The 23406-nt window shown below is 38.7% G+C and overlaps 1 protein-coding gene across 2 annotated transcripts in view; it reads right to left on the bottom strand.

Annotated features, from left to right (window-relative positions):
- The window catches only part of CTNNAL1 (catenin alpha like 1), a 72205-nt gene that overhangs the window by 45378 nt on the left and 3421 nt on the right, over window positions 1-23406 (bottom strand). For both annotated transcript variants that reach the window (XM_039474649.2, XM_039474648.2), the window contains exons 2-4: window positions 11788-11977; window positions 4666-4853; window positions 2782-2901 (exon numbers count right to left, since the gene is read on the bottom strand). In XM_039474649.2, coding sequence (XP_039330583.1) covers window positions 2782-2901; window positions 4666-4853; window positions 11788-11977 — 498 coding nt within the window. The remainder of the gene's footprint in view (window positions 1-2781; window positions 2902-4665; window positions 4854-11787; window positions 11978-23406) is intronic.

Genomic DNA, 23406 nt, shown 5'->3' on the forward strand with positions numbered 1-23406 from the left:
CTGGAAAAGGCTGGTCCACAGGACAAAACAGAGGTGTCCATAAAATCCATATGGTCTATGAAGCACTAAGCAAAGCATCCCAATACATCCAAAAGTTTTTCCCAGGTAAGGTTCTCACCACTGTTACTTTTTTTTCTTTTTGAGACAGAGTCTGTCTCCCTCCCTTGCCCAAGCTCGAGTACAGTGGTGTGACCTTGGCTCACTGCAGCCTCTGCTTTCTGGGCTCAAGCAATTCTCCTGTCTCAGCCTCCTGAGTAGCTGGAATTACAGGCGTGCGCCACCACACCCAGCTAATTTCCATATTTTTAGAAGAGACGGGGTTTCACCATGATGGCCAGGCTGGTCTCAAACTCCTGACCTCAGATGATCTGCACACCTTAGCCTCCCAAAGTGCTCGGATTACAGGCATGAGCCACCATGCCTGGCCTTACCACTGCCACTTTCTACACCTTGGCCCAGGTCAAGATCATCTCTCAAGAGATTACTGTAATAGCCTCTTGAGTGGTCTCCCTGCCTCTGCCCTTGTCTCCATGCAAACTATTCTCAACATGACAGCTAGAGTGATACTGTTAACATGTAAGTCAGAAAATGTCATTCTCCTACTCAAAACCTCCAATGGCTCTCCATTTTACTTAAAGCCAAAGTCCTTACACAGTTTGGCCTGCCTACTATCTCTCTGATTTCATCTTTGTACCCTTCCCCTTTGCTCACTTTGATCCATCCACTGGTCTTTGTGTTCTTTGAACACACCATGCATGTTTCTGTTTTATTGTCTATCTCTTCCCACCCCTACTAAAACATAAACTCCATGAGTGCAGAGATTTTTGTCTCTTGTATTTACTGTTGATTCCCCAACATCTAGTGTAGTATTTGGTTAACAGTAAGCAGCTGATGAATATGTGCTGAGAAAACTGAGAATGCCCCTGATCTATAGCTATTTGCAGGATATTTGGACTATTCTAAGGGAGAAAGCATTTGAACCCTAGGTGCATATTTCATAAAAATGACCCAGGAGTAGCACCTATCAAACACAAAGATGATAAAAAGGATGCCAGTAAGTTTCTGGGGTCCTACATCTAATGAGCTAAATTTTTAAAAATAGACACCTCTTCTGCCAAAAGTTTTTAAATATTTGGATCACAATATTACAAGAATTGAGAAAAACAAAATATTCTCCATGCCAAATTTGTAACTACAAATCCAAATCGTGGTAAAAGTTTTTCAGTTACCTACAGCGGCTGAAGAGGATCCTGCAGGAAGCATAACTGAAGGATGGTGGCTTTAGAACCTATGACTCATGCCATACATACTCAAGAGGTCAAGAAAATGCCAGACGATAAGCTATTATTATTATAAAAATACTCAAGCTAATAATTTTCATTGGGGAGAATGAAGAGAAGAAGGAAGACTAAGAGAAACAAAAAGAGAAGGAAAAGAAAGAAAATTTGATTTATAAAGAACAATACTGGCAGACAGAAAATGAAACAATAAGGTATCTACCTATAGAAACATCATTAGTATTAGAAACCAGTGCCATTATTTAGCCTGCCACTTTCCAGACCAATATCCATCTTTCAACTCCAGCTGCAATCGGGAAAGTTTACATCAAAAACTGAGAGAATAGCCTATGGGATTATACCCAGAAGCATCTCAAGAAATGGTCAATTATTATTTATATTTAACCTGCTGACAAGACAGACTCCTATACAAATACCCCAACAAGGAAAAGTCAATCCTGGATATAATATAATCTTCTGTCTCCCAAAACTGAGGAACTTATTGTCTGAATTGAGGAACAGACCCATAAAGAACTAATATTGGCTGGGCGCGATGGCTCATGCCTATAACCCCAGCTCTTTGGGAGACTGAGGAAGGCAGATCACCTGAGATTAGGAGTTTGAGACCACCCAGGCCAACATGGTGAAACCCCATCTCTACCAAAAACACAAAAAGTTAGCCAGGTATGGTGGCACATGCCTGTAGTTCCAGCTACTTGGAAGGCTGAGGAAGGAGAATCACTTGAACCCAGGAGGCAGAGGTTGCAGTGAGCCAAAATCACGACACTACACTCCAGCCCAGGTTACAGAGCGAGACTCCACATCAAAAACAAAACAAAACAAAACAACCCTAATATCATGTTGTAGTTTGAGAACTACAGGCTTTAGAATCAGATATAACTGAGTTCAATCTGCCAGTCTAGTGACCTTGGGAAAGTTTATCTTTGTCTCAGATTTAGTTTCTTTATACATAAAACAGTAGTAATAATACTTATCTCATAGGGATGTTTCGAGAATTAAATGAGATCATGTATATTAAGTACCTAATGCATAGGCAGTGCTAATAAATAATGGTTTGGCTTATTACTATTAATCTAATATGGTAAGTAAAGCAGATATCTAACAAGATACTATAAGAATACATATGATGGCTCAATTTTATGTGTCTGAGCCCTGGTAGAGGAATCAAATGGAAAGCTTCATAAAAGAGGAAGTAACCAAATAAAAAGAAATAAAAAGAGGAAGTACTTGAGTTGATCCCTGAAGGCAAGTATGACCTTTCCCAGTGTGTGAGGTGGGAACAAAATTAACTGTTATACATGTACAAAAAAAGACATACAGATCTACTTATTTTATCCTAGCTTATTTATGAAAGGCTTTCAAGACCAAGGCTATAGATATAATAAGCAAAGAAACCAATCCAAATGATCCTAAAGATCAAACCTCCATCTAAACTAAAAAGCATGTATTTATCTGAAAACTGTAAAATGTGGTGAATACATACATTTTGTCTATCTCCACTCAGATGTGCAAACTCCACCATTTCATTTCCAAATTGACTGAATATTTGGACAAACTCTTGGAAGCTAGTCACTTTCTCCAGTCTTTCCATAGTTGCAAGAACCTGCAAAACAGAGAATATTTCTTTATTGGGTGATAGCTATGAAACAGACTGAGATTGTCAAGGCTGAGCAGAAAAAAAAAAAAAAGAAAATTCTGAATTCTAGGTGAAAACTGAGAAGGAGGAGCCAGATTGAAGACAGAGAAGGAGATGCTCAGAGAAATAGAAGTAGATTCAAGGCACAGAATTATTAGGGGAATGATTTGTTTATAGGATGAGATTTGGAGTTACTTGAAAAGGAAAAGGAAAAAGAATAAAAGAAATGACTAAATATACAAAGGAAGGGATCATTTCTGTAGCCAAGTCTAGAAGGTAGGAATGGGCAGGACTATAGTAATCAAATATTCAGAGAACTGGGAAGGGGTGAAGATGAAAGACAGCAAGCTTTAAGGCTCAGTGAACCAGGATGACAGGAACCCTACCATTCTCAGGAAAGCAGCAGGAACCTCATCATCTGCAGAGTAAGGAGTTGAAAGGGAGGTATGGGACTTTAAGAGGAGGAAAATAGTCTGGCTCAGTCAGGAATGAGCCATCAGGGGTGAATAAAGAGTGTGAATCTGTGGTAGAGCCAATAACTAAAATGTTATGTGTTTTCTTGATGTAAGAAATAAGGTAAATAGATGTGAAACATATTTTCAAATACTTTCTTTAAAATAACAATACCAGATTGTTTTAGTCAGAACAAGACAGGTTAAAAAAAACATAGATATCCTGTGTTGACTTATTTTTAATGAGAATATGATGAATATTTGGCATGTTAATCTGCCCTGGCAGCTCAGGAAGTTCAGGCGACTAACACAGAGAAGGCACATTGCCACCACTGTGCAGAACCTCCATCTTTCAAAGAGAGGAAGTTTGTTTCTATTTCTCCAGTGCTGCCAGATCCACCTCTCCAATTCTGATTCATTCAACACTCATTAGGTGGTTTTATCCTCGAATCCTATTAGGATAACCCCTTCCCTGGCCAACTGTCCTCCTGTTTGCCTAGGGAATTATCCATAGAACGAAGTGATCTTACGTACCCTAAATTCCCAGATGATCAAAAAGCATCACTATCACCTGAGAGATTAACTTCTGGACTGGAAGAGTTTAAATCCATTCTGTAAGTTTTGAGATTATTCAGTAACATTTAGGAACTTTGCACACAGAAATTTCATAGCTGTGGATAATTATTATTTCCACTGAGTTAACTGTGTCTTAAGTTATATATTGTTAGTCTCTGATTTGGGAGGGAAATAAAGTACTGAAGAATTCAGCATTTTTATCAACTAGGTTTCTGTTACATATATTATCATGGTGCTCGCCTTTTCTTTCCAACTGCTGTACACATTTAAAGCTTTTAACAATAAGCCTCAACAAGTGGAAAATGATTTTCTAAGAAGAGACATTACTTGCATTCAAAAGTTTAGGCACAGTATATCCATCATTTAAGAAGTACACATATAGAAGAAACACTACTTTATAGACAAAATTATAAACAATTATAATAGATAAGCATTTCCAAAGTACTTACAATTACCCAAAAAAGAAACTTTTTTTTTCTTTTTTTAATGTGATACTCAGACAGGCATAGCCCTGGGAGGAAGCTAGGGCCACAAGACATTTAAGGAGTAGATAATCAATGTGTCCTCCAATTCACATTAATTCTCACAGCTAGCTGCATTCTTCATCAATGCATGAGCCAAGTGATCTATTGCTAAGAATCATAAAACGCACTTTGAACAACACAGAAAGACAAAAATATAGCAACACCAGAAAGTTAAGTACCTTATTTCTTGATGTTATTATCTGTTTAATTACTACTCGGTCTGCCAACAACAACACCTTTGTCACTGAAGAAAGAAGTAATCTTGCAGCCTTTATAACTCCTGTTTTGTCTGTAAAAATGGTGATCTGGCCATCAGATTCCGCATGGTTCGAGTTGGTTATGTCTGTAAGTGCTGCAATTGTTTCTCCTAACAAGAAAGGCAAGCGGGTAAAGTTAAACTGGCAGTAAGACACACAAATTCAAATCTAGACTTCTCTCTAACCTTGAAGGTAAGGCACAATGAGGAAAAACTCAGCTTTGGAGACCTACTTCAGGAACAAGAAATGGTTTCATCTTGACGATTGTAGAGATTATCATACGAAACTTTCTAACCAGAAAATAATACCACATTCTTAAGAACTGTGACAAATTTTGCCTTCGCTCAGTTTGAAAAACATTATAATTTTTGTTTCCAGTGGTAATGCAAACTACACAATCTAAAAGCCTCCTGCCCTACAAGACTGTAAGAAAAGTCCCAGGAGTCAAAAACCAAATACCTAAAACCAGAGCAGTAAGCAGGTGCCAAGGTTTAGGCTGGGGCCAGGCCCGGGAGAAGTCAGGGGTCACTGCCGATCTCCACAAGCTGAAGGGGCTTGGGTTTTCAGGGATCCTCAGGGAGAGAAGAAAGATAGGGCTTTGGGCCCCAAGGGATGACATCTTCAATACAAAGGGGACCTGGAAAGAACTGTCAACAGGCAAAAAGAAACAATAAGGAAGTTCATTTATCTGTCAGCCTGGACTCTGGGTGGGGAAAGTAAACAAAACAAAAGCACCCCTCCTGAGAATTCAAACCACAGGCTGGCCCTCATTCAGGCTGCGGTTTGAATTTATATAAATTTCTTATGAAGCCCAGCACAAACCATTCTATTAATTGAACTCCCAACCCTCTAGAAAAATTATCTTCTTCACTGTTCCTATCAAAACTTTTGATTTCTGTAATGGTAATTATCTAAAACAATACAAGTGTTTGCCTCCTCAAAGAAGAACCAGGCTATAATATTCTTTAAACCTCCATACTTGTTCAAGTTAAACAGAGTTTTAAAATAAACCTTTAATCAACTTATAGTGTTCAAGATCATTTTTTAAAGTCCTAAATATACCTGTGTGCATAATGTAATGATTTTCTTACAAAAGCCCTCCTGTCAATTCTGTTACAGACACACAATAATGTGTCAGCTCACAGGCTTAAGGATCTTGAGTAAAAAGGATTGGAATCTTAATGGAGAGGACACAGGGTGAAACATGATATAAGTCAAGGTTTAGAAAGATTAGTCTGGCAGGCACAGTGCCTCAATGCCTGTAATCCTAGCACTTTGGGAGGCCAAGTTGGGCGGATCACGTGAGGTCAGGAGTTCAAGACCATCCTGGTCAACATGGCGAAACCCTGTTTCTACTAAAAAAATACAAAAATTAGTTAGGCATGGTGGCGGGGGCCTGTAATCCCAGCTACTCAAGGCAGAGAATCACTTGGACCTGGGAAGCGGAGGCTGCAGTGAGCCAAGATTGCACCACTGCATTCCAGCCTGTGTAACAGAGTGAGACTTGGTCTCAAAGAAGAAAAAAAAGAAAGAAAGAAAAATCAGTCTAGTAGGAGTAGCAGGAGTACATAAAATAGAATGGAAAGGAAAGACTTAGAGCCAGGCAATCATATCAATTGTGGGTGTGAAATAGTAGGGACTTTACTAGCATAGCAGCCATAGGAACATTAAGAAGATGATTTGGGAGACACTGAGAAAACATAAAATTAGTACCTGATCAATGATAAGAAGGAAAGAAAGAGTGAAAAAATGGCTTCAAAGTTTTAAACCTAAGTTGCTTAAAGAAAATCAGAAGGGCATTGGAAGGGAAATGATAATTTTACTTTCAGACAATAGGATTTTGAAATAACACAGGAATATACAAAAGATAAGCCACAAGATATGGACTGCTAATGCAGACTTGGATGTCTTGTGTATAATGACAATAGCTGAAGCTCTACTGATAGAGGAAGTCTATGGTAGCCAGACTTCACAATAGATCCCCATGATCCCCGCCTACTGGTATTCACAATCTTGTGCCGTCCCCTCCCACATCACACCAGGGTTGGTATGGTTGATGTGATGGTATGTCATTTCCAAGGTTAGGTTCTAAAATGACTGAGGCAGCTTTCTGGGTTGCTCTCTCTCTCTCTCTGAGAGAAGCCACCAGCCATGTCATAAGCAGCCCTTACTACAGAGAGACCTATGCAGAGAGGAAGTTAGGCCTCTGGCCAACAGCCAGCAAGGAAGTGAAGCCTGCCAACAACCATGAGAGAGAGCCTGGAAGCAGACCTGTAGTCCAGTCAAGCTTTCAGGTAACAGAGACCTGGTCAACACACTAACCACCATCTCATGAGACACACTGACTCAGAGCCACCCAGTTAAGACCCCTGACTGGTACCCCTCAAAAACTGTGTGAGATAGTAAATGTCTGTGGTTTTAAGTTGCTAAGTTTGGGTTAATTTGTTACACAGAAATAGGTAACTAATACAAAGTTTTGATAGCAAAATATACAGAGAACAAAGTGCTTAGAATTAACCGTAAGGTATACAGAAGGGGCAGGAGGAAAAGTATCAGTTTGCATGCTATCATTAACAGCTAAAAGGATAAACATGTTTTCTCTGATTCTCTGGAAAATGTTAATTTTTTTCTATACTTCTCAACCACAAAAGATACCACATATAAGCCAGAACATATGGCATTATTCAACCTTTCCTTTTTCTGACTAAACCCCAGGCATTTAACTCCTAAGTATGTGGGATAGTAACATTTGGTCAGCTCCACCAACATGGTCAAATGCTTCCTTAACATTATAAAGTTGTTCAAAGTGTAAACTGTTCAGAAATCAGTTCCCTGAAAAAGTCACAAAGCTGTCTTACAGATTCATGGTTATCATTTTTAATTTATTATATGTAATTACTAGTGTTATGTCTTAACAGGAAAACCTAAGGTCAATCAAACACAAATACTTATTGAGCTTCCATATGAAACATAAATATAAACCTTGCCTGGTAGCCAAGTAAAAAGTAACAATATAATGTAAGAGTTCAACACAGGGAAGTAAGAGTAAAAATTAATTCTTATACTGACAGTTAATATTTATTGCACACTTAGTATGTGTGAAATGATATATGCATTATATAAACACACCTCTATAAACCCTAACAGTCCCATTTTATTTATTTATTTATTTTTGTTTTATTACTTTTTTTAGACGGCATCTCACTCTGTCACCTGGGCTGGAGTGCAGTGGCGCGATCTTAGCTCACTGCAACCTCCACCTCCTGGGTTCAAGCAATTGTCCTGTCTTAGCCTCCCAAGTAGCTGGGATTACAGGTGCCTGCCACCATGCCCAGTTAATTTTTTATATTTTTAGTAGAGGCAGGGTTTCACCATGTTGGCCAGGCTGGTCTCTAACTCCTGACCTTGTGATTCACCTGCCTTAGCCTCCCAAAGTGCTGGGATTACAGACATGAGCCACCATCCCCAGCCTTATTTTTTTGTTTTTTTGAGATGGAGTCGCACTCTGTCGCCCAGTCTGGAGTGCAGTGGCGTGATCTCGGCTCACTGCAATCTCTGCCTCCTGTGTTCAAGAGATTCTCCTGCCTCAGTCTCCCAAGTAGCTAGGAATACAGGCATGTGCTACCACGCCCGGCTAATTTTTTGTATTTTTAGTAGAGATGGGTTTCACTGTGTTAGCCAGGATGGTCTCCTGACCTCATGATCTGCTCACCTCAGCCTCCCAAAGTGCTGGGATTATAGGCATAGCCACTGTGCCTGGCCACAGTCCCACTTTACAGATGAGAACACCGAGCCTTAGAAATGTTTAACAGATTGCTCAATATCTCCTGCTAGCAAATAGAAGCACTGGGATTAAAATCCAGGGAGTCTGACTCTAAAACTCTAGTTGCTTTTTTTTTTTTTTTTTAGACATGGTCTCACTCTGTCATCTCCCAGGCTGGAGTGTAGTGGCACCATTACCACTTACTGCAAATTCAACTTCCCTGGGCTCAAACAATCCTCCCATCTTAGCCTCCTGAGTAACTGGGACTGCAGGCATAGATCCCCACACCTGGCTAATTTTTTTTTCTTATGTCTTTTAGAGACAAGGTCTCACTATGTTGCCCAGGTTGGTCTCAAACACAGCTCAAGCGATCCACCCACCTTGGCCTCCCAAAGTGTTGGGATTACAGGTGTGAGCTACCACACCCAGCCAGCTCCAGTTCTTTATCTACTATTTTATATTATCTCCCGCAAATGAACACTGTTGTCAAAAGAAGAAAATGAATCGTAGGGGTTGAGTGGGCTAGAAACATTTCAGGAGTGATTTAATGAAGTCTTAAGTTTGTATGTGTTAAGAGAAAAAAAGCCTTCTGTATTTTACAACTCCAGAAGACATCATTCTCATCCTCTTACCTGAGTGACACTAGGAGGAAGATGACATGTGGAGCTCATGACACCTAATGGCTTCCAAAATACTCCATTTATGGAGCTGCCTGGGCGTATGGTACTCGTGTCAGTATACCACGTCCTCCTCTCTCACCTTACACTGATCACAAATGACATGCTACAAGGCCAACAAGGAGTACAGGACTCAGGTTATCCTTTTATCTAAAAATACCGTACTCCTGCTTTAATCAATGGTTGTAAGAAGAAACAGCAATTTCTTTTATTTCTTTTTTTCTAACAACAAAGCTTTCTTGCAAAAAGAAACAGTAATATGAAGAACATATCTACATTTTTGGTTGAATTGTCCATTATGTAATGTCTGTTTCGTAAGCACCCACACATAATTTAGTGTCAGGAAAAAAAGTCTCTCTCTCCTCTTACAAGCTGGTTTGTTTCCTTTCAACAAACAATGAGATTATATAACCCTTTGTTTTCCACATTTCTGTCTTGCCTTCCAGGAAGTACAAAGATAAATTTCATGCTTAATTAAAACAGTAATGTTTGCCAAAGTTTCTGGTTTATTTATTTTTACCTCTTATTTTAATAACTTTATTGAACATGTCTTTTATTGTAAGCGCTTTCAAATCCTTTTTTAAAGTAGGAGAAATGTAAATTATGAATAGAATAAGGATATCCCCCCCCGGCTTTCCACATAAAATTTATTCTCTATCCCAGTGAATGGCTAGAAATCCAAGAGTCATCCCGGGGTCTTACCTTTCCTTCAGTCAACAAGCTCCTTTTTACCTATTTGACCACCTTAAGGAGTTCTCTGTGTACTCTTCCGACTCTTTAAAGAGCTATTACACTGACTTGGCATAGCTGGTTTTACCGTCAAAGCTTCTCTATTAATCTCCCTGCCTTCAGTCTCAACATTCTCTCAGGCTTTCCTCATCTGTTCACTTCCTCCATACTATCAGAAAGAATTCTATCTAACACAAAACATCTGTAAAATTTTCTTGTCTTGAAAAATCTAAACAAAACAAAATAACACAAAACAATGTCTTTCATCTGGCTCAAAATTTCTCAATGACTCCTAGTATAGAATAGTTGAAATAATCTATATAACACACAGGATCATATATGAACCTATCTGCCCCTCCACATTTACTTGGTTTTATCCCAATTGCTCTCTTCCCGCTGATGACCTGCTGCTCCCTCAGAGTTGCCCATCTCAGTAGTTGGCACCACCATTTGCCTAGCTGTTCATATCCCAAATCTTGGGAGTTATCCTGACTCTTCTATCACATCCCACATCCAAACCATCGGCCAATTCTATCAGCTCCACCTTGGCAATATAGGGAAACACAGCCACCTTTCACTACCTCAAATGCTATCACCTAGTCTAAGTCACCATCGTCTATCACCTGATCACTGTGACATCCTCCTAACTAGTTTCTCTGAATCCATCCTCACACCCCCTAAAATGTATTTTCTATAAAGGACCACCAATTGCCTTTTTAAAATACAAATGAGATCATGTCACCGCCAGGACAAAATCTCCCAGTAACTCCTCATTACGCTTAGAACATAGTCTAAATTCCTGTCCTTGCCTATTCTCACTTTCTCCTTGCCAGGAATGCCCTTCCTCCAAGTATCCACATAGCTCAGGCCTTCACTTCACTGCAGTCTCTGCTCTAATGTTCCTTCCTTAGAGGGTCTTCCTAATCTCCTATCCCAAGAGTTCTCAACTGGGGCCATTTTTACCCCTCAAGGGACATTTGGCAATGTCTAGAGCTATTTCTGGTTGTCACATGGTAGGAGAGGAGACATTCTCACATCTAGCAGGTAGAAGCTAGTGATCTGATAAACATCCTATAATGCACAAGTCAACCCCCACAACACAGAAGTATCCAGCCCAAGATGTCAGTAGCACCAAAGTTAAAAAACCCTGCCTTCTCTAAAACAGCACCTTCATGGGTCCTCCAACTCTTACCTTGCTTTATTTTTTTTCATGGTAACTATCGCCACCTGACATTATACATTTATTCACTTATGATCTGTCTCCCTCAATAGAGTGCAAGGCCCATCATGGCAGATTTTGGACTGATTTATCCATGTCTATCTCCCTATGGCCTAAAAGAATGTCTGGTATATCACCAACATTCAGTAAACATTTATTGAAATAATTAATGGATAAATGAAACTTCAACAAAGCTGTAGTCCTCAAAACACCCTAGGTTCTCAAAGGCTTCTGTGCTACCATCTAAAAAGAATTGTGAACCATCATGAAGTTTGAAGTCACTATGATTTTTTTGCTATAGAATACTAGCACATACTGATGCTTACGTCACTTCCTATGTCATGGAAAGTAGACCAATATGTTCCTAGAGAATAGAGGGTCACAGCTCCCACTTCTCTATCTCTCTTACATCTCAATGGCTGATGGTGAGGATTGCAAATCACTAACTCTGACCAATGAAGGAGTCCTATGTTTCAGATTTAGGACTTGATCCAAGTGAAGTGTAATATTCGTGGAAGCTAATCCAGGCCTTTCATGTTTGAGGCAGCCATAATGAGAGAGCTATGTATCTTTATTCAAAATAAAACAATAATTTTTTATAATAACCAAAGCAATAACAGTGGTATGAATACTCTTCAAAATCAATATTCACCTACCTGCTTGTTTAGCTTCAATGCAGGCAATATTTATTTCTTCTTTCAAATCCCAGTTTTCATTGGCTATTGCTTCTCCTACTTTAACAAATCTTCCAACTGCCAAGTTGACAGCTTGTCCTACACGCTGAATTGCTTGCAGAGTTTTATCAGACTTTTTGGTTTTATCTTTATGATTAATAAGTGTGGTGATCTAAAAATGAAAGAAAAGCAACTTTTAGCTCAATACCTTTTTTTAAAAAAGCTGTATCACAAAGTGAAAGAAAATTAAGCCTGGCATACTGGATAGTTCAGTAGACTAAATCAATAGGGATGTTTCAACAGAGACAAGCAGCACAGTATCATTGACACACATCATTCCTCGGGACAATGTTTCCATTAATTACAACTCCAAGTTCACCTGAGGGCAGTTATTTGGGTCATGCAGTTATCTGGGACATACAGTTTCAGAGGCCCTCCAGATCTTTCAACAAATCTTAAAGACAGGAGAAAAGCAGGAAAGGATAGATAGTTATAGCCACAAAACCAAAGTACTTCAGGTCTAGTTTCCTCTACTATTACTTGAGATGCTATGAGAATAGAGACAGCTTTTCTCTCCATTCCACTCTGTCGCCTACCATGGTGCACAGGTTGTACAAAATAATGCTTGTGCCATACATGTTTACCAAGTTAACTAGATACTTTGGAATGAGCATTATAATCTATATTTTACACTTTGCTAAGTTTTGTTGCATCCAATCAAAATAAATGTAATACTAAGAGTTTTAACACTTGATCCCAGGCCCTGAAATAACAAACATTGACAACTTCAGCTCACTGAAACAAACATAAATCTTCAGAATATCTTAGGAAACTAGTACATTAACTATGCTGACATAAAAATATTTATTAAAGAAATGTTGTATGAAAAACATAGATTCCCAGCCAGGCATGGTGGCTCATGCCTGTAATCCCAGCACCTTGGGAGGCTAGGACATGTGGATCATGAGGTGAGGAGTTTGAGACCAGCCTGGCCAAGATGATGAAACCCCATCTCTACTAAAACTACAAAAAAAATTAGCCAGGTGTGGTGGCAGGTGCCTGTAATCCCAGCTACTCAGGAGGCTGAGTCAGGAGAATCGCCTGAACCCAGGTGGCGGAAGTTGCAGTGAGCTGAGATGGTGCCACTGCACTCCAGCCTGGGCGACAGAGCAAGACCCCATCTCAAAAAAAGAAAGAAAGAAAAAGAAAAACACAGATTCCCAACTACTGCTCAATGTACATGTACTAATATTAAAAGAAGAGGAACAGAATTAAAAGAAGAGGAAGAGAATCACTTTTACTCTCTGCACTACTATGTGCCAAGCAAAATGTATGTTTAGGCATTAATAATTTAGAATTAATAGAAAGACCTAGATTTGAGTCTTGGCTCAACTATTACTTGCTAAGTGGTCTAGGGAAATATAATCTCTAAATTTCCTCAACTACAATATTGCTTTTCATCAAATTTTGAAAATTTGCCAGTTCCTAAGGATGTATCAGTAAACAAGACTAAGACAAGCCCGCTCCCATTAGGTTTGGTATGGTAGAATACCAATAATTCAGTTACACAAAATATATTTTTTGCACATTATCATATGCCATATAAAATTCTAGGTAAAGATGAAGTAACAACCGACAAGAAAGAAAAAGTCCATGTTCCCATGAGCTTACATTCTAGTGAAGGAGTGGGGGAGACCTAATGATCGCATAAATAGGCAAACAAAAAATAAACTTTAACCTAACTGTTATGTGCAAAATGTTAGGATAGTGTAATATAAAGTATCTGTGTAGCTGCCTGAAATTGATTGGTGTTCCTTCTATGAGAAAGTGATATTTAAGCTGAGATCTAAATGATTGCTAAGTAGTTAGACCGGCAAACATCAAAGAATGAAGAGCATTCTAAGGAGAAGAAACAGTTGGAGGGAAGAAAAAAAAAGCCCTTAGGAATGAGCCTGTCCTGTTCAAGGAATGAGGTAAAGCTGGAAGTGGCTAAAGCACAGTGGGCCAGGGGCAAGTTAAAACCAATATCCAAGAGATGGGACGGGCAGGGACCCAGCCAAGGCTGTGAACTGAAATGAAGAATTTATATTTTATTCCATGATTACAGGAAGATACTTAAAGGTCTTTAAACTAGAAGATAATATAATCTTTATAGTAACTGTAAGCCACTGAAGGGTTTTTGTTTTTGTTTTTGTTTTTGTTTTTTTGAGACGGAGTTTCGCTCTTGTTACCCAGGCTGGAGTGCAATGGCGGGATTTCGGCTCATTGCAACCTCCGCCTCCTGGGTTCAGGCAATTCTCCTGCCTCAGCCTCCTGAGTAGCTGGGATTACAGGCACGCGCCACGATGCCCAGCTAATGTTTTGTATTTTTAGTAGATACGGGGTTTCACCATGTTGATCAGGATGGTCCCGATCTCTTGACCTCGTGATCCACCCGCCTCGGCCTCCCAAAGTGCTGGGATTACAGGCTTGAGCCACCGCGCCCGGCCTGAAGGGTTTTTTAAACAGGAAAGTGGTATAATCTCTGCAGTGGTTTGAAGCCACTGAAGGTTTTTTAAGCAGGAAAGTGGTATAATCCCTGTCGCAGTTTTAAAACATGTCCACAAATTCTCCCCTCAAGAGGTAGAGCCTCATTTCTCGCCATGAGTGTAGACTGGATTTGGTGACTCATTTCTAATAAATGGAATAAAGTGAAAAGAATGAAGTGCTTCTAAGAGTAGGTCGTACAACACACAGTGACTTTCATCTTATTCACTCACTCACTCTCTGTAGGATCAAACACAGTGTGAGCAAGCCAACTGCCACATAATGGAAGGCACTCAAGCAACCCTATGGAGAGCCCCACAAGGTAACTGAAAGCTCTGGCCAAAAGACAGTGAAGAACTGAGGCCTCATGCCAGCAGCTGGATGAATGAATTTGACAGCAGATTCTCCAGCCCCAGTCAAGCCTTTGGATTACTGCAAGCTTGGTCAATCATATTTATTCCGATTTTACGAGAGACCTTACTCCAGAACCACCAGGGAAGCCACTCTAGAATTAACTCACAGAAACCATAAAATAGTGTTTGTTGTGTTAATGCGCTAAATTCCGGGTAATTTATTCTGCATCAATAGATAACTAATACAGATTTTGGTACCTGGATCTGGGGTGAGGCTGTAACAAAACTTAAAATGCAGAAGTGGCTCTAAAATCAGGAAGTGAAAGTTGAATGAATTTTCGGTGAATAAAAGCTAGAAATCAAAGAAACTTCGCAGAAGTATGATGACCTTTGAGGAAGCTGTCTTAGACAGTTGGGGCTGCTATAACAAAATACCTTAAACTGAGTAATTCATAAATAACAGAAATGTATTGCTTACAGTTTTGGAGGCTGGGAAGACCAGGATCAAGGCACCAACAGATTTGTTATCTACTAAGGACCCATTCCTCACACGTGGTGTCTTCTATGTCCTCACATGGCTCCCTGAAGCCTCTTTTGTAAGAGCACTAATCCCATGCATGAAGGCTCCCTTGTGACATAATCACCTCCTAAAGGCTCCAACTCTTAATACCATCATGATGGTTAAGTTCCAACATATAAATTTTTGGAGAACACCAACATTCAGGTCACAGCAGAAGCTATAGGTAAAACCTTAAGGAAAAGTGAGAAAAATCTTACTGAAAACTGGAGAAAATGGATTCCTTGTTATATAGTGACAGAAAGTCACCCTGATTAACATGGAAAGGAGAAAACATACCTAATGAACTGGGAGATCTAACTAAGGAGATGTCAAAGCAGATTCTAAAGGGGCTACCTGCTTTCTTTTTGTTGCTTACAGTAAAATGTAAGAGAAGAGAGAAATTAAAGGAAACACTGATAAACAAAAATAAGCCAAAACTTGTTGGTTTCAAAAACTCCTGCTCCAGATGGCATACCATACTAAAATTAACAATGGCTTCCAGGCAAATATAAAATCCAGAGCAGTGTCAAGAAAGTACCATCTAAAGATGAAGCTAAGGCTGTGACTATAAAATCTTAAGATCTCAGAAAGGTTCAAGGTGTTTCTTCAGACAACCATTCAGTTAAACAACAGATCTCCTAAGAAGCTCAAAGGTATTCTTCCTCAGCAGCCCCAGCAGAAGCTCAAGTTAAAAAAGAGTATATCTCAAAGAGACTTACGGGTATGACATATCTAGTGAATTCGATATGACTCACAGGAGGCAACAAAATTTTTAAGATAATCATGCTGGCAGAAACACTATCTGCTTGGACTAAAAGGGAATACATCTTTGTATGAAAAGAAGTTTGCATACCAACCCCCACTCCAAACTTCCATAGGCAGGGAACAGGCTGAGAAATCTATGCAGCTGCAAACATGAGCTATAATTCATGAAAAAGGATGACTCAGAAGGCAGAAGCAAAAGCCATGAAGAACTATTCCCAGGACTTGAGTCTTAAGGAACTGGCAACATTTACCCAGGAGAAGTTGAGAATACCATAAACCAGTGGCTCCTATTTTTTTTTTTTTCCATTTTTGAACAGCAGTGTATAGCAGTTATTCTATACTTTATATTTTCTCATTTTTTTGAACAGAAGAGTCTGTAGTGGTCATCCTAAAGCTGAAAGAAGTTACACTTAAGGAACTACTACATACAAGAAGTCTCTCCTGGATCATATTTATAATCAATGCCAACATTCTGGATTTCCAGCTGATGTGACTTTGGGGAGGATATGGATGGGGAGAGGTTACTTGCAGGTGGGAAGAAGGAAACAATTTGTGGGCAGAGGTTGGAGTGTAGGTAGTTCTAAAATATGTCCACAAATTATTTTGCTATTCCTCCCTTAAAAAGGTGAAGTCTCATTCCCCTTTCCTTGCGTACAGGGTGAACTTAGCTACTTATTTCTAACTAGTTGAATAAAACAGAAGTGACAGTATGCTACTTTTGAGGGCAAGTCATAAAGTCACTATGGTTTCCATCCTTCCATCTCTCTGTTCACCCTAGGGAAGGACAATTCCCATATCATGAAGACACTTGACTGGCCCAGTGGAAAGGCTCACATGATGATAAGCCTGAGGAAACTGATGCTAAAAGGTGCTTATTTAAGGTCACACAGCTAATAAGTGGTGGAGTTAGGATTCAGAGTCAGACATTTCAATTCTAGAGACCATCATGAAAAAGTATGGTCTAAACACTACCCTATAATGTCATACAACAACCTAATGAAATAGGTTAATATTAATCATCCTCATTTCCCCAAATTGGCAAATGGGGGTAATAATCATCCCCATTTTACAAATAAGGAAACTGGATATCAAGAAGAGTAGGAGAGTTAGGATTTAAATCCAGATATTCTGACTGCAGAGCCTAGCCTCTTAGCTACTTAGCCATATTGCCACCTCTGCCTTATAATGGTAATAAGAAGAGTTGGCTGGGTACAGTGGCTCGTGCCTATAATCCCAGCACTTTGGGAGGCCAAGGTGGGTGGATTACAAGGTCAGGAGTTCGAGACCAGCTTGGCTAACATGATGAAACTACATCTGTACCAAAAATATAAAAATTGGCCAGGTGTAGTAGTATGCACCTATAATCCCAGCTATTGAGGAGGCTGAAACAGGCGAATTGCTTGAACCTGGAGGGCGGAGGTTGCAGTGAGCTGAGATCGTGCCATTGCACTCTAGCATGGGTGACAGAGCGAGACTCGGTCTCAAAAAAAATAAATGAAAATAAGAAGACTTAATAAAATAATGAAAGTATTGTGTTAACATAGTACCATAAACAGAGTTTATTGTAAGCATTCAAAGACATAATTAGCTCTCTTATTTAATCCTCAGATATTATTAAAGATTAAAAAACTGAGGCTGAGTGAAATTGCATACTTGGCTCATACAACTAATAAGTTGCCTAGTGTAGAATTTGAACCTAGGTTTAAACTGACAACAAATCCCACCTAATATTCTTTCTTTTACTGGAGGTTTTCAATCTTTCCAATTTTTTAAAATTGAAATCTTACCTAAAAGCCTATTACATAATCATATGAAAAAGTCACAATTTTAATTTTGCGAATGACTGTGGGTCATGCTGCTGGAAAGCAGGGAAAAAATACAAATCCTATTGGTACCAGCTTAGTCCTTTTCCACACCTGACAGATCCTAGGGAATTGTTACTATCACATGGAAGAAAATGAACTGGCCCACCATTGATTATTCTAAGCTACCATCTTGAAAGAGACTCTCCAGTGAAAAGGAGTTTAAGTTCTTAATATTGATTGAATGAATGTTTGTGCCCCATTCCCCTTCCCACTCCACAAATCTTTTTGTTAAAATCCTAACCTCTAGTATGATTGTATTAAGAGGTGGGGCCTTTGGGAGATGATTATGTCATGGGAAAGAGCTCTCGTGAATGGGATTAATGCCTTTTAAAAGAGGCCTCAGAAAGCTCTCTCACTCATTTCCACCCTGAGAGAACAGTGAGAAGACGCTGTCCATGAACCAGAATGTGGGCCCTCACCAGATACGAATCTGCCTGCATCTTGATCCTAGACTACCAGCCTACATAACTGTGAGGCATGAATTTCTGTTTAAGGCACCCAGTCTATTGTATTTTTTATAGCAACCTGAACAGATTAAGGTGGTTCTGTTTATTAAATATTTCATTTACATAAAGTTTTGAAATTTCAGTTACAAAGAAAAGATCCTGCAGTTAGGCTAAAATATCAACTATTGTTCATTTCCAAAAGACACATTTTGCTTTCATTAGAAGCACCCTCCCCAGTGCATAATTAGGTGTGGCTGCCTTCCTTTTACTGGAAAGCAGTCTGGGAAATGTTCAATCCAAATATAGTATGCCTTTAAATTTTATTTAGAGGAACTAAGTCAATATGTAACATTCCTTATTTAAGGTCTACTTTTGTTCTAAAATCAGTTTCAAATGTTTTAAAAGGTAGGTTCCTGAGTTATACATGTTTATTGTTTATAAAAATAAATGGGAAATATAGAAAGCCTCAAGAAATAAAAATTACCCATAATCCTACTATCCTCTGAGAATACATACTTAAATAAACAGTTTTACAAAATTGAGATTAAACTTGAATTTCCTTATCATGTCAAAAATAAGACTAGCTAAGATTTATTAAGCACGATAGTAACAGGCACTAGCCTATGGATTTTACATGTATCATGCTTGCTTCTCTAGCATCTAATAGCTACATACTATTACCTAATTTACAGACTAAAAAATTATTTTATTACCCTAATTTTACAGATTGAAAAATCTGAAATTTGAAGAGGTTAAGTATTTGTCCAAGGTCACAAAGCCAGGGGAGCTAACTACACTCTTAGTCACCACACTGTCTCTCTTAGCTTCCAGGATTATGTTAAGGATCAAGGGAAAGACAACTAGCGAGAGTGCTTTGTAAATTACAATATGCCAAATACAATCTTAGCTGTTTTTCTGCAAAAATAGGAGGCATATTGAAAGTCATAACTTGGAGTTGCCCTGATGCCAGAGTCTAGAGACTGCCTAAATGAACCAGAGAAGAGGGCAGAAAAGGCATTCCTTGGGGAAGAAAGAAGATCTGGTGTATTGAAGAACTCTGTTGTGGAACAAAAGAATAAGAACTAGGGTTTACTTAATAGCTTCTAACAAAAGGTGTCAAGAAGTACAAAACGCCAAAGCATATCCCAGCAGTTAAGAGCACTGACATCATTCTGCCTGGGTTTGAATTCTGGTTCTGCCATGTGACCATGTGGCTAGTTACCTAACCTTTCTGTGACTCTGTGTTCTTACCTGTGAAAATGGAAATAATCATTGTACCTATTGGCTGGGCGCAGTGGCTCACACCTGTAATTTCAGCACTTTGGGAGGCCGAGGTGGGAGGATCACCTGAAGTCAGGAGTTCAATACCATCCTGGCCAACATGGCAAAACCACATCTCTACTAAAATCTACAAAAATTAGCTGTGTGTGGTGATGGGTGCCTGTAAGACCCAGCTACTCAGGAGGCTGAGGCAGGGAGAACTGCTTGAACCCAGGAGGCAGAGGTTGCAGTGAGCCAAAATCATACCACTGCACTCCAGCCTGGGCAACAGAATGAGACTCTGCCTCAAAAAAATATAAGTAATAATAATAGCAGCTACATGTACAATTATAGATAATATATATATATATATATATATATATATATATATATATATATAATAATAGTAACCATGACATAAGGTTATTGTGGGGAACAAATAAATTAGTAAATATAAAGTACTTAGAATAGTGTCTGGTATATAGTAAGCACTACATAATTGTTAGATATTATTATAATGGTTAGATTTCTAGAATCTCAGTTTTTCCCTCATGTTTGTGATATTGTTATTTTCTAAAAAAAACTGAGAGTAAACCATGGATTGAAATGGACTTTCTTAGTTTATTTACTTATTTTGTGGGTCAGCAAGAAACCAAGTGAAGAAGGCTAGGAAGGAAAACTAGTTGTAGCAGCCCAGAAAAAAGGACAAAGTATAATTCCCTGGAACCTAAAGAATAATCTAAGAGGCAGCTTGGGACACAAAAGTTCATCTCTGTGCTTAACTCATCAGTTAAATACAGTTCTGAGAATTATAAGAATTTAAAAATCATCTAATCAGCTCTAGAAAACAATATGGAAGTAAACACATCAGTCATGGGAGTAGGCTTTCGAGAAGGTAGAAAGAGGATACTTCCACTTACTTTATAAACTATAATTTGAATTTTGTTTTATCTTTGCAATTAAAAACATGCATACAGGTCAGGCATGGTGACTCATGCCTGTAAACTTTGGGAGGCAGAGGCAGGCAGATCACCTGAGGTCAGGAGTTCAAGACCAGCCTGGGCAACATGGTGAAACCCTGTCTCTACAAAAAGAAAATAAAAAATTAGCTGGGCATGATGCAGGGTGCCTGTAATCCCAGCTATTTGGGAGGCAGAGGCACAAGAATCACTTGAGCCGGGGAGGCGGAGGTTGCAGTGAGCCAAGATCCCACTGCTGCACTCCAGGCTGTGACAGAGCAAGACTCCATCTAAAACCAAAACAAAAACAAAAACACCTGTATATATTTACATAGACAAATCAGCAAAGAGCAGAGAGGACGCCTTATCTACTCTTTTCAACTATAACTTACTGCAGCAAGAATCCTAAAAAGCTTCCAGAACAATGCAGAGTAATGGGAAAATGAAGTGAGCTACCTTAGGAATTTAAGAGGTCTGTACAAATAGTGAATAAAGGAAATCTATCATAGACAGGAAAGGACTAGTGGGCAGTAAAATAACATTCCACACCAGGGTGGAGTTCTGCGGTAGATATCCTTCTTCCCTTCCTTGGATAAAAACATTATATGACCGGGAGTAGAAATTCTGACAGGAAAAATAAAGTGATTATTAAAGGAGGTGTGGAGTTACTCTGCATAAAATATGCTGAGTTCTTAGCCCAGGGCTTTTCAAGAAATTGCCTGAATTATAAAATATAAAACATGAGTGTATATAACATATATGTGCGCAGTTTAAAGAAATGAAAGACCTGTGCAACCACCACCAAGCTTAAGAGAACAATGTCAGTATCTCTGACAGCTCATGTACTCTGTGGCTACTCCTTGTCTATATCACTTCCTTGTCCCAAAAGAAACCATTGTCCCAATTTTGTGTTCATCACTCCCTTATTATAACTTTTGCGCAGATAGTATACCCTAAATAATATTTGGTTTAGTTTCACCTGGTTTTAAATCCTTTTTTTCACTCAACATTATGCTTTTGAGATTCATTCCTATTGATAATTATACTGTGGGTTATTCATTTCAGCGACATAGAGTATCTCATTATATGAACATAGCACAATTTATGTAGACTTCCTACTGTGAAAAGACATTTGGAAAGTTTCCAGTTTGGGGCCATCAGAAGTATAAATGCTATCCATATTCCAATCCATTTTTCTAATAGACTGTAGGGGTTTTTTTCTAGGGGAACTGACTTAGGAGTGAAATTGCTGGACCACAGATAATACCCACCTTCAATATAATAGATTACACCAAATTGTTTTCAAAATGGTTTACACTGCTACTCCTACCATCTTCACATTCCTCACCAACATTTATTCTCACTGTGGATTTTTAGCTTATAGTTAGTTCATTGATTTCTCATGAAGTTGAGCATCTTTTCATATATCTTTTAGCTGTCTGTTTCCTCTTCTGTGAGATTTTTTAAAACCAATTTTTAATAAATAATCTTTTAAATTTTTATTCATTGGAGTCTTATTCTAGGTACTATAAATCATTTGTTGGTTATTTGTGTTGGAATCATATTCTCCCATGACTTATCTTTTCATTTTGATGAACAGAGGTTCTATTTTTTTTTTTTTTTTTTTTTTTTTTGAGACAGGATCTCACTCTGTCACTCTGTCACCCAGGGTGAGTGCAGTGTTGTGATCGCAGCTTGTAGCAGACTTAACCTCCCTAGCTCAAGCAATCCTCCCACCTCAGCCTCCTGAGTAACTGGGACCACAGGTGCACGACATCACACCTGGCTAATCTTCTGTATTTTTTGTAGAGATGGGGTTTCACCATGTTGCCCAGGCTGGTCTCAAATTCTTGGACTCAAGCTATTGACCCACCTCAGCCTCCCAAAGTGCTGGGATTACAGGCGTGAGCCACTGCACCTGGCCTAGGTTCTTCATTTTAATAAAGTCAAATTTATCCACTTTTTCCTTAAGGTTTGTCCTTTTGGTGTACTAAGAAATCCTTTCCCAGCATAAGGTAATGAAGATATTGCCCTATTTTTTTTTTTCTTAAAAGTGTTGTGAGCTTTTACTGTCATACTGTCCTTAATCCATCTGAAATTGACTTTTTTACTGGTATGAGACAGAGATGTAATTTCATATATTTCTATTTAGATATCCAATTGTCCTATCTTAATTTTTTTAAGTTCTTCCTTTTCCCACTTACTAGCAATGCCAATTCTCATTTACCGAGTTTCCACATATGTGTGGATCTATTCTAGGGTTTGCTATTCTGTTTCACAGGTCTTTGTTTTTCAACCCTGTTCTTATACCCACATTGTCTTAATTACTATAGTTTTATAATGAGTCTTGAAACCTGGCAAAGCAAGTACATTCACCTCGTTTTTTTTTTTTTGCCTAATCTTGGCCCTTTATGCTTTCATATAAACCTCAGAATTACTTTTATCAAGTGCTACTGGAAAATCTTGCTGAAATTTTCATGAAAATTGCATTAAATTGATCAATAGTTATAACTGATATGTCCATAATATTGTCAACCTAGGCTTGAACGCAGTACTTTTCTTCCATTTATTTAAATCCACATTGGCTTTTGATAAAATTTTTCAATTTTTTCCATGAAGTTTGACCACTTTTGCTAGGTATATATACAGAAAGATTTCTATCTCTATATACACATGGCAAAAGCATTATATTCTTAGGAAACTCATATTTTGCTGTTACTGTCATTATAACTGGATTTGTAAATAATTACTTTTTCTATTTGCTATTTTTTATTATTTTTAAACTATTTTTTAAAGACAGGCTCTTTGTCAGCCAGGCTGGAGCACAGCGCCGTGATCACAGCTAACTGCAGGCCTGAGCTGCTGGGC

Source organism: Saimiri boliviensis, chromosome 2, assembly GCF_048565385.1.
Source record: "Saimiri boliviensis isolate mSaiBol1 chromosome 2, mSaiBol1.pri, whole genome shotgun sequence".
NCBI classification, from domain to species: Eukaryota; Metazoa; Chordata; class Mammalia; order Primates; family Cebidae; genus Saimiri; species Saimiri boliviensis.